The 12,822-nt window shown below is 45.2% G+C and overlaps 1 protein-coding gene across 1 annotated transcript in view; it reads left to right on the top strand.

Annotated features, from left to right (window-relative positions):
* LOC311117162 (putative E3 ubiquitin-protein ligase MID2) overlaps nucleotides 1-11,199 on the top strand; it is a 69,384-nt gene extending 58,185 nt beyond the window's left edge. The window contains exons 8-10 of the mRNA XM_084192141.1: nucleotides 691-852; nucleotides 7,016-7,223; nucleotides 7,493-11,199. Of these exons, the coding sequence (XP_084048267.1) occupies nucleotides 691-852; nucleotides 7,016-7,223; nucleotides 7,493-7,907 (785 nt within the window). The 3' untranslated portion in view covers nucleotides 7,908-11,199. The remainder of the gene's footprint in view (nucleotides 1-690; nucleotides 853-7,015; nucleotides 7,224-7,492) is intronic.
* Nucleotides 11,200-12,822: the final 1,623 nt, after the last annotated feature.

Raw genomic sequence — 12,822 nt, 5'->3', positions numbered from 1 at the left:
AAGTCACATAGTGGTGTTGTTGTGTTATAAGTCACATAGTGATGTTGTTGTGTTATAAGTCACATAGTGGTGTTGTTGTGTTATAAGTCACATAGTGGTGTTGCGTTATAAGTCACATAGTGGTGTTGTGTTATAAGTCACATAGTGGTGTTGTTGCGTTATAAGTCACATAGTGGTGTTGTTGTGTTATAAGTCACATTCTATATCTATATTGATGTTCCCCTGAGGTTCTTGGATGGATCCAGGTTTAGTAACATGACACATACACACACCTTAGGCAAACATGTTCAGATAGTCCTGATGCAATATAGCTGTGTAGCTCTTCCACTGTTCACGTAGACCTGATATAGACCTGATGGGATATACCCTTAGCTACCTCTGCCTACACTGTTCACATAAATGATGCATGTTTGCTTAAACTTATGAAAAAGGACCATCATTATGAAGATAGAAATTTAGCCTTGTTGTTGGAACAAGAGTTTGAAGAAGTCAGCCTTGTTGTATCTCCCTCTAGGTCTGTATAACAGTATGTATCTCTCTCCAGGTCTGTATAACAGTATGTATCTCCCTCTAGGTCTGTATAGCAGTATGTATCTCTAGGTCTGTATAACAGTATGTATCTCTCTCCAGGTCTGTATAACAGTATGTATCTCTCTCTAGGTCTGTATAACAGTATGTATCTCTCTCCAGGTCTGTATAACAGTGTGGACAGTTGGATGATTGTCCCCAACATCAAGCAGAACCACTACACGGTGCATGGCCTGCAGAGTGGAACACGTTATGTCTTCTTTGTCAAGGCCATCAACCAGGCAGGCAGCCGCAACAGTGAACCAGCCCGCCTCAAAACCAACAGTAAGTCCCCCAGCACCTCTGGTCCCTCTGTCCCTCCAGCCCTCATCAAAACCAACACTAAGTCCCCCAGCCCTGTGGTCCTGCCATACCCCCAGGCTCCCGGCCTTCCAGACCCTGTTTTCCCAGCTGCTTACCCCAGCCTGGGGCTCTGCTCTCTGGGTAGACCTACTGGCCCCTGGCCTCTAATTAGACCAGTTCTTCTACACATTAGAGGATAGTTACTGGCTAGATAGATGAGAGGAAAGGCTTTATTGGTATGCCATACATGGGCTGGGACCGACGCCACCCAACCAGTGATAATGACTTCATTAGACCCGTCACTCACTTTCTCTGCCTCCCTCTCTCTCTCTCTCCCTCCCCCTCTCTCTCCCTCCCTCCTGATCACACGATAAGTTGGCTAATGCCAAGATGTCTCCCTCCTCAAGTACAACATCACACCTCTACAGCCCTGCCTGTCTGCCTCTCTCTCGCTCAGGGCTTCAATTACTTACAAATGCCCCTGTTACAGCCGGATAGGCGCTGACAGCATTCAAATGGATTATTGCATCAGAGAGGCTATGGAGTCACCCGGGGGAAGGTTTGGAGGTGAAACACAGGGTATCTGGAGCTAGCAGTGAGTTAGCTTGTCCTCCCTCTCTCATCCCTCTATTCCCTGTCGGTGGAGCCGTAGGCTGCCAGAGGTTTATCACTGGGCCCATTAGCTAGGCTAAGCTCACACACACACACACACACACACACACACACAGACACAGACAGACACAGACAGACAGACAGACACACAGACACACAGACACACAGACAGACACACAGACACACATACGGTCTCGCTGTATCTCCCGTCATGGTGCCTACTGGCCTGTGCCCTCAGCATCAGCCAAGTCGTGGCATGCAGTCCTCTGTCTCTCCTCTCCTCCTCTCCTGTCCCCTCCCCTTCTCTCCTCTCCTCTCTCCTCTCCTCCTCTCCCCTCCCCTTCTCTCCTCTCCCCTCCCCTTCTCTCCTCTCCCCTCCCCTTCTCTCCTCTCTCCTCCTCTCCCCTCCCCTCCCCTCCTCTCCCCTCCCCTTCTCTCCTCTCTCCTCCTCTCCTGTCCCCTCCTCTCTCTTCCTCTCCTCACCCCTCCTCTCCCCACCCCCCCATCCTCTCCCCTCCTCCTCTCCCGACCCCTCCCCTCTCCTCTTGTACCAACTGAGCCACTACACTCCCACTCTCTGTCACTCATTCCCTATAGATATATAGAGAGATTAATCCATCTGTGTAGCAGCATGTCCTCCCACTCTAGCTCTCAGGTTTATCCTCTTCATTATCGGAATCAGCCAGCTAGCACAATAACACAACGAATACTGTAGATGCACCGAAGGGTAGCTCTCTCTCTCTCTCTTTCTCTCTCTCTCTCAATTCAAAGGGCTTTATTGGCATGGGGAACAGATGTTTACATTGCCAAAGCAAGTGAAATAGATAATAAACAAAAGTGAAATAAAAAATGAACAGTAAACATTACACTCACAAAAGTTCCAAAGTTTCAAATGTCATATTATGGCTATATACAGTGTTGTAATTATGTGCAGAAGGGGAAATAAATATTTAAAATGGTGATTGCCTTTTTCGTGTGGCAACAGGTCACAAATCTTGCTGCTGTGATGACACACTGGTGTTTCACCCAATAGATTTGGAAGTTTATCAAAATTTAATTTATTTTTGAATTCTTTGTGGGTCTGTGTAATCTGACGGTAATATGTGTCTCTAATATGGTCATACATTTGGCAGGAGGTTAGGAAGTGCAGCTCAGTTTCCACCTCATTTTGTGGGCAGTGTGCACATAGCCTGTCTTCTCTTGAGAGCCAGGTCTGCCTACGGCGGCCTTTCTCAATAGCAAGGCTATGCTCACTGAGTCTGTACATAGTCAAAGCTTTCCTTAATTTTGGGTCAGTCACAGTGGTCAGGTATTCACTGTGTACTCTGTTTAGGGCCAAATAGCATTCTATTTATTGGTTAATTCTTTCCAATGTGTCAAGTAATTATATCGTTTTGTTTTCTCATGATTTGGTTGGGTCTAATTGTGTTGCTGTCCTGGGGCTCTGTGGGGTCTGTTTGTATTTGTGAACAGAGCCCCAGGACCAGCTTGCTTAGGGGACTCTTCTCCAGGTTAATCTCTCTGTAGGTGATGGCTTTGTTATGGAAGGTTTGGGAATCACTTCCTTTTAGGTGGTTGTAGAATTTAACATCTCTTTTCTGGATTTTGATAATTAGATAATTACTGCATGCATTATTTGATGTTTTACTTTGTACACTGAGGTTATTTTTGCAGAATTCTGCATGCAGTCTCAATTTGGTGTTTGTCCCATTTTGTGAATTATTGGTTGGTGAGCAGACCCCAGACCTCACAACCATAAAGGGCAATGGGTTCTATAACTGATTTAAGTATTTTTAGCCAGATCCTAATTGGTATGTTGAATTTTATGTTCCTTTTGATGGCGTAGAAGGCCCTTCTTGCCTTGTCTCTCAGATCGTTCACAGCTTTGTGGAAGTTACCTGTTGTGCTGATGTTTAGGCCGAGGTACAGTGCATTCGGAAAGTATTCAGACCCCTTGACTTTTTCCACATTTTGTTACGTTACAGCCTTATTTTAAAATTGATTAAATTGTTTTTTTTCCCTCATCAATCTACACACAATACCCCATAACAGGTTTTTAAGATTTTTTTTGCAAGTTTATAAAAAGAAAAAACTGAAATATGACATTTACAAGTATTCAGACCCTTTACTCAGTACTTTGTTGAAGCAACTTTGGCAGCGATTACAGCCTTGAGTCTTCTTGGGTATGACGCTACAAGCTTGGCACACCTGTATTTGTGGAGTTTCTCTCATTCTTCTCTGCAGATCCTCTCAAGCTCTGTCAGGTTGGATGGGGAGGGTTGCTGCACAGCTATTTTCAGGTCTCTCCAGAGATGTTCGATCGGGTTCAAGTCCGGGCTCTGGCTGGGCCACTCAGTGACATTCAGAGACTTTTCCCGAAGCTACTCCTGCGTTGTCTTGACTGTGAGCTTAATGTCGTTGTCCTGTTGGAAGGTGAACCTTCACCCCCCATGTCTGAGGTCCTGAGCGCTCTGGAGCAGGTTTTCATCAAGGATCTCTCTGTGGTCCTCTGTAGCTCAATTGGTAGAGCATGGCGCTTGTAACGCCAGGGTAGTGGGTTCGATCCCCGGGACCACCCAGCATGACAATGATCCCTTACACATGACTGTAAGTCGCTTTGGATAAAAGCGTCTGCTAAATGGCATATTATTATTATTATTATTATTACTTTGCTCCGTTCATATTTGCCTCGATCCTGACTAGTCTCCCAGTTCCTGCCACTGAAAAACATTCCCACAGCACCTTCAATGCTGCATACATTTTTGGTACCTTCCCCAGATCTGCGCCTCGACACAATCCTGTCTCAGAGCTCTACGGACAATTATTTCGACCTCATGGCTTGGTTTTTGCTCTGACATGCACTGTCAACTGTGGGACCTTATATAGACAGGTGTATGCCTTTCCAAATCATGTCCAATCAATTTGATTTACCACAGGTTGACTCCATTCAAGTTGTAGAAACATCTCAAGGATGATCAATGGAAACAGGATGCACCTGCGCTCAATTTCGAGTCTCAAAGCAAAGGGTCTGAATACTTATGTAAATAAGGTATTTCTGTTTTTTATTTTTAATACATTTGCAAAAATGTCTAAAAACCAGTTTTCGCTTTGTCATTATGGGGTATTGTGTGTAGATTGATGAGGAGATAGTTTTTATTTAATCCATTTTAGAATAAGGCTGTAACGTAACAAAATGTGGAAAAAGTCAAGGGGTCTGAATACTTTCCCAATACACTGTATGTATAGTTGTTTGTGTGCTCTAGGGCAACTGTGTCTAGATGGAATTTGTATTTGTGGTCCTGGCAACTGGACCTTTTTCTCTGGAATTAGTATACACAGAAAAAGCTCTTCACTAACACGTAGAGGTAGAGAGAAAATGGGTCACAACAAAAAACAACAATCCAAAAACATTCATGGTGAATGGTTGGATGTGTATGGTTGGTCCCGCTCATCAAGCACACAGCGAGCAGCCATTGAGACGAAGCGCCAAAGCTTTTAAGTACCACAGGATAAGTTTTAGTCAAAGCCTGAAGCCTTTGCGGTAAGATAGGAGGATTTTTGGTTGTCGTATTTTTCGGACGGCGAGAAGCGGCTTGGAGATTTTAGCTTTAGCTTGTCACATTTCAGCGTTGTAACACGTTTCACAAATAACAGTGACATGTAACGTTAAACCCAAAACTTCCTCCACTAGAAATACCAGAAATACCACTGTGAAATAAATTGGAACATGAATAATGTACTCTGGATGGGTATACTGTACATGGGGGGGAGGAGGAGGAGGGGGAGGAGGAGATGGAGGGTGGAGGTGGGGGTTGAGGGATGCGTTTCAGAAGGTTGCCCTGGTCTGGTAGGCCTTGTTCTCTGGGGCAGTGTCCTTGTGCTTTCTGCTTGTCTCTCTGACCCTCAGCCTGCAGCCGTGGCACATAATCTCACCACTCTCCCTTTCTCCTCCTCCTCCTCATCATGCCATCTGTCCATCTCGCTGTCTGTGTGTCCCGAGGGTGGAGCTGTCATCTAGTCCAGGTCTCTCTCGCTCTCTCTCCATCTCTCTCTCCTGTAGCAGGGAGTGTGATAGTGTCAGCCCTCCTCTGATAGGTTTACTCCAGCGCATAATCCCAAACACTGCACTCATAAAGTGTGTGTGCATTTGAAATGCATTTCCATCATTTCCCTTCCTCCGATAGCTACAGCTCTTTAGATACACATACAGAACCCCACTCAGAACGGGTACACAGCTGACACAGAAACACATTGCTCAGGCTTTCACTCCAACTCCACAGTGCCTCAACAATACACAGACACCAATAGAACTGTGAGCATCAGTGAATTACACATCTGTCATTTATAATGTATTATTGGGAAGAAGAAATGTCTAATCCTAGTTGTGAAAAAAATCCCATCTCTGTAGCTCAAATAGTATTTATCCTGCAGAGGGAAGCCCTATTGGCTGACACCTCTCTGGTCCCAAATGGCACCCTATTCCCTATATAGTGCACTGCTTTTGACCAGGGCCCATAGGGTTCTAAAGTAGTGCACTATGTAGGGAATAGGGTGACATTTGGGTTGCCGACGTGGTCTCCGTGGTAACAGGATGGAACCCTTGTAATGAGGTGGTGATGACATTAAGGGTGACACCACGGCCCTGTGATTTACAGCGCTGTCTGTGGGTGTAGGAACACCCTGGTAATGACAGGGATGCTGTGCGTGTGTTTGGGATTTTACTGTTCTGGTTGGTTGATCGCCACGCGTGTGCGTCAGTGTACCCACCTGTAGTATGTGCTTGTCCTCTGTTGCCCGTCACGTGCAGCAGCTTCAGTCCCCTCCTCTCCTCACTCAGCCAGCCAGCCAGCCAGCCAGCCAGCCAGCCAGCCAGCCAACCAGCCGGACCACTCTCAGGAGCAGTTCCCCAGGAAATGTGTGACAGAGCCTAGTGTGTGTTTGAAAATGGCTGCGCTCTCAGAGATAAGCAGATCAAAGCAGAGAGCCTATTCATGTAATTGGCTTCCAGAAGCACACTGCCAAAGCGTCTCATATCCGTGTGCAGTAACACACACACACACACTCGGGAGGGAGATTATTGAGCAGGCAGGAAGGAGAGAGAGCGAGGAGGGGATGGAGGGAGCTCCATTGTTGCTCATTAAGCCCTGGAAGAAGAGGAGGAGAAGGGGGGACAGAGGAAAAGGAGGTTGGAGGTGTAAAATGTCAAGTCCTCAAGGGCCAAGGGCAACCTCCTTTTATACCCGTTTCATCCCCAATTCTCTCTTTCTTTCTGTTTTTCCACTTTCTCAAATGATGACTTCCAAATTGAGATTTTGCAAGTGATGTTGTTATAGATGTAAATGTTATGTTCCCTGTCATAAAACTCACAGCATTATTCACAATACTCTATTTCTGATGTTCATCTGAGACACTTGACCTTAGGCTGAGTGTCCGCCTGTCTTTCTGCTGCTGATGTGGGAATGGTAATGTGTACCAGACCTAGAGAACCTCTGTGAAGCTAAACGGCTCCCCTCTCTCTCCACCTCTCTTCCAGGCCAGCCTTTTAAGCTTGACCCAAAGACGGCCCACAAGAAGCTGCGTCTGTCCAACGACTGCCTGACCATGGAGAAGGATGAGAGCTCCCTGAAGAAGAGCCACACTCCAGAGCGCTTCAGCAGCACGGGGTCGTACGGAGCAGCAGGGAACGTCTTCATCGACAGCGGCTGCCACTACTGGGAGGTGTTGCTGGGCGCCTCCACCTGGTGAGTTGTGATATTGATAATGCTGTTCACTGTTCACAGCTTTATTGTACCTCTATCGATCATATAACATCCACTATGGTAGGGGGATAAGCTTCATCCAGACAAAATATATGTACAGTTATAGAATGTCGTATTTTCTACCCTTTTGATTTATTCTCTACAATAGTGACAAAAGACTTGCATTACTTATGCACTAGTTTTCTCTGAACATTCCAAACCACAGTCAATGATTTGGCCCTTCCTTAACACTCTGTCATCTCCTCTGACAGGTACGCTGTGGGCGTGGCCTACAAGTCAGCCCCTAAGAATGAGTGGAGTGGAAAGAACTCCTCCTCCTGGGTGTTCTCCCGCTGTAACAACAACTTCATGGTGCGTCACAATGGCAAGGAGATGCTGGTGGAGGCCAGCCACCAGCTCAGGCGTCTGGGTGTCCTTCTGGACTACGACAACAACTCCCTGTCCTTCTACGACGCCATGAACTCCCAACACCTGCACACCTTCGAGGTCAGCTTCCTGCTCCCCGTGGCGCCCACCTTCATGATCTGGAACAAGTCAGTGATGATCCTGTCGGGGCTTCCGGTGCCGGACTTTGTGGACTGCCCTGAGGAACACCAGGAGGGGATGACGACCCTGTGTCGCCAGCAGGATTCACCCTACGTGTCGGGTATGAAGGGCTGTCACTGAGACCGGGGACTGGGGGTTGTGACTCGGGCCTGTTGTCACGGAGACGGCTGGGATTGTGGTCGTTGTCACGGAGACCGACGAGGGCTTGGACTGGACTCACTCGACTGGGCTGAGCTGCTCTCACTTACTTCCTGGGTTTGTGGGCCAATGGGGTTGAATCTTCCACATCCTCTGCTTCCTACTTCCTCCTCATCCTCATTTTACCCAGCTCTCCTCTCTTCTCCTCACGGATGGGTTTCAGTTACATTGCCTACTACTTCTCTCAGTGTGAGGATGTGTGTTGTTGTTTATTATATTTACAAATCATCACAGAAGCTTGACTTGCGTTATGTGACTACTAGTCTTGTATTATAAGAAACTTTATTGATCATGATTGATTAGAGGAAAACGTTAATTATTTATGAATAATAAGTTGGTTTGCTTTTTAGATTGACCTTTATTTCCCCAGTGTGTAAAAAAAAGACAGAAAATGAATTTGGACAGGATTGTTCTTCCTCTAGATAGCATTGTGAATTTATATTGTATAGAAAAGGGATATGATTATGATGTTTATGCGATTCTTAACATTTTAAAAAACTGACGGAGAAAATAAGTTCACAAAGTTGAATATTCAGGGAGGGAGGAGAGGGTTAAAACATTTGATTTGCTATCGGTTTTTGATGTCATAGCATGATATGTATTTCCTCTGTGATTGGTTCACACTTCATGTTTTGTTTGGTTCTGTTTTGTCAAAAAGCATGTTGCATTATGGGATCCCACTTAACCCTTCTGGTTCACAGGTCATTATATACACTCTATCTCCTTAACCCTTCACTGGTTCACTTCCAGGTTATCATGAGGCACTTCCTGACTCCTGACCAATAGAATCCCTCACAGTCAACACGGAGCTCCACCACCTCCCCTCACATCCAATCACTGGTCGAGGTTTACCTACTCCACAGAGTGGTGTGTTATTATTGTCCGTTCCTTTGTATAAAGTCCCCAAGACAATGTAGACCTGTTACTTTCTTACCACGTTTACCATCCCAATATTCTATCTATCATAGAAATCATCAGATTTGTATTCAAGAAAATCACATATTAAACATTTCACAAAATATGGTTCCAGATTCCGCAGAGAAGAGAAGACCATTGCAAATCTATGACATCTTCATTAAAAAGTAAAGCGTTACATAATCAGATATTTATTATTTATTTGCGCCTGCTTTTTATGGGTTGGTGGTGTGGATTATAAATATGGTTTTCCTCTGATTTGATGTTCAGGGATTGAATACATAGTGGGTCTGATCAAGACAATGAATAGTATATTATCATGCAGGCAGAAAAACATAAAGAAGGAGTGTTGTAGCAGGGAAAACGCTGAACTAGCATAACGTAATACTTGAGATACTAAAACTGTTAACTTACTGAAAACGAATGGATGCTTTATTTTTTACATTGAATTAAACGTAGTAGTGAAGATATTGGGAACAGACAGACTCATACTACTGATAATGCCGCCGTCCTGATGGTCGGTGGTTCAATCTCACTCCACACATCAGTGGATTTAGGGTGCGTTCCAAATGGTACCCTATTCCCAATATAGTGCACTACTTCTGAAAGTCAAAAATATTGCACTGTGTAGGTAATACAGTACCATTTGGAACGGAGCCTTACTTTTCCATCCTGAATGTCATATTTCCTGTTTATGTTTTATTTTTATTGAAAGCACAAACTACCCATCTGGCAGATTTATCCTTGGCACAGTGAGAGTTGGAGACAGACAGACAGACGGACGGACGGACGGACAGACAGGCGGACAGACGGACGGACAGGCGGACAGACAGACAGACGGGCAGACGGACGGACAGGGGGACAGACGGACGGACAGACGGACAGACAGACAGGCAGACAGACAGGCGGACAGACAGGCAGACAGACAGACAGACAGACAGACAGGCGGACAGACAGGCAGACAGACAGACAGACGGACAGGCAGGCAGACAGACAGACAGACAGACAGACAGACAGGCGGACAGACAGACAGACGGAAAGACAGGGGGACAGACGGACGGACAGACGGACAGACAGACAGGCAGACAGACAGACAGACAGGCGGACAGACAGACAGACAGACAGGCGGACAGACAGACAGACAGACGGACAGGCAGACAGACAGACAGACACAGACAGACAGACAGACAGACAGACAGACAGACAGACAGACAGACAGACAGACGGGCGGACGGACAGACAGACAGGTGGACGGACAGACGGACGGACGGACGGACGGACGGACGGACGGACGGACGAATGGATCTGTAACTAACTGCCGTCGAGTCCTGAGTGCCATTTTAGACCCAAGACAACACCGGTTCAGTCAGATGAGCAGGGTCTTCTGTTTAAAGAGCTAGCTGAATACTGGAGTCCTCCTAATCAGAGGTCTTTTAAATAACACACGCTTTGATTATAACGTGTGGTAACACTTCACTGTAGACCCCTTATGTATGCATTCATAAAGCCTTCATAGCAGCTACATAAGACATAACATCAGTTATATGCCGTTATTAAGGGGTAATACAGTGGTCACAAGGCAGGATAAAGAGGACTTTTGTCTTTAGTCTAGCAGCACATTTGTGAATGTCACATTTCTTGAATTCTCAGAAAGCTGATCAAGGTGAAGAAAACAGAGGTGGAAGCTGGCTGTTGATTTCTGAGCTGAACTGACAAGCTCAATTCATTTGTACAAGAAGTGCGTTTGACTGGGTCACCTACCGCATGCATGACAATGGGGTCTCTGATCTACTTGGTCCATACGGTCTTGTGTTTCTCATGAAAGTTTTATAGAAACAGATTAATCACAAAATGTCCATTTGAAATATAGAACTTTATTGAGACGTCTGTGTTCATGCATATCATTCAGGTGGTTTTTCTGTGCTTTGTGCTACTACTACTGGTCAATAAACATACTGAGAATAATTGACTCTCTTTGTAGTTGGGTTACAGCACCTTCTAGACATGGTGGAATAGATCATAATTTTGCATTTCTGTTGTGTTTCTCAAGGAATTATTTTTTACAACTCTAGAAATAGATTCTTTACTTCTCTCCTTTGATATTTGGATCATAACAACAGCTGTGTGTTCAGTACAACAACATCAACATAACGCTTCTGTTTCAATAGATAACTTGACTTGTAGAAAGAAAATTATGTAAATCATCGGGGGGAAATATATATTATATAAAATTGCATAATATACAAAAATATATGAAGTAATGTTATTTATGTGAACTTAAAAGTCAAATTAAAAGTCTGATCCCAAAAAAGTATTGAGTTATTGTATTCCATTATTGTCCTCACTTTCCTTCACTCTTTCCACAGATATCTCCTTGTATCCACAGTCTGATCTGTAGCCGTCTCATGGAGACATTAGTGGATAACATCTGCCGATACACTGGGCTCAGAACAGAGGACCTTGTAACCTCCGTGATGGACAGCAAGTAGCTAAGCATTCTCATGGGTTTGTAGGGAGGGGTTGTCTAAGCCTGCATTCTCAGGCCCGGGGGCTGTTGGCATGGGGTAGTGGTATGAGAGAGGCCTGCTGGCAACGAATATCAACAAATGTGCAAATGTGAACACGCGTGACTCTGCGCTCTGATCTGATCTGATCTGAAAAGCGCATTCTCTCGTGGGTTATTGAAAGACCGGTCATGGGCTACCCCCCCCACCCCCCCCCCACCCCACGCCAGTAGAATTCTACTCCGTTGCGCTCTGGCTCTGCCTACCACAAAATCACAGACTCAATCTTGCAAAGTTAGATTTATTTTGGTTTGTTGCATTGAAAAGGGGATGATATAATGTTGATTAGATCGCAGAAAAAACGTTGATCTATATAGTGCAAACTAATGGGGCGAACTCAGTGAAGTTCAATCTCTTGTGTCTCCAGTGGCGTGTATTCGTGGATGCCAAGGGAAGCCAGGCTTCCCCCAAAAATACATTATTTTTTTTTTCTTTAAAAAAAATTATCTTTCGTCTCTCTGTGTTTCATAATTTTCCTTCAATTCGCAAGAGGCTGAATGTATCTCACAGGAAAAAGCATCAGAGCGAGTGAAACAGCGCCCCTCTGTCTCACTACGTGTAGGCCATCTATCTGAGTATGTCTGGTCCAAACGAGGATGACATTGTTGCCGCCCGTAGCATTGAAGGCAAGGGAAGCCAGCGAGCATCGGGCCTCCCATGGCAATAAAAGTATACAAAATTAGCCAATCAGCGTTGAGCTGAACTGAGCGAGCTCAACTGTGAATGGTCCTGGCGCACCCAAAAAAAGTGTAGAAGGAAGCCAGTTTGGATTTGGCGTCACTCTTATCAAATCCCATTGAGAGCATACGTCATTGACAGAAAAACTTGAATTGTTGCATGTCGTTGTGTTGTTGTCCTCCGGTGGCTAGCTAGCAAGCTAGCTAAAATGGCCCTTTCCTAAATTAGCCATGGATGGAGATGGGGATTTGGACTTGTGGTTTTACTTAATTCTCCGTACTGGCCAATGATTATAACGGTGATTCTGATCCAACCATTAATTCATACATTGTTGTGCCCCCTGGCCTGAGAGGATGGAAGATCAATATGTAGCTAGATGTAGAAGGCTAATGTTAGCTAGCTAATTTTGACACACCACTGATGTGCTGACCCAAACAAAACTGATGTGCTGACCCAAACAAAACTGTGATGAGGATAGAGCAGAAAAGGCTGGAGACCAAAAATATATTCAACACTTTTCTCTCCCCGTTTTCAATCTTCCCCCCTTGTTTAAAAAAAAAAAAAAAAAAAAAAAAGTATTAGCAGAGTGGAATTAATGTGCCCTTCTGGTCTCTCTTTCTGCCGTGAATGAGGCATGGCATGGCTCCTAGGTCTCTGTCTGTGCCATGCCAAGTCCGATG

The sequence above is a fragment of the Coregonus lavaretus genome (genome assembly GCF_964263955.1).
Source record: "Coregonus lavaretus genome assembly, contig: HAP1_SCAFFOLD_1622, whole genome shotgun sequence".
Lineage (NCBI taxonomy): Eukaryota > Metazoa > Chordata > Actinopteri > Salmoniformes > Salmonidae > Coregonus > Coregonus lavaretus.
This window is presented reverse-complemented; position numbering and strand designations above follow the sequence as displayed.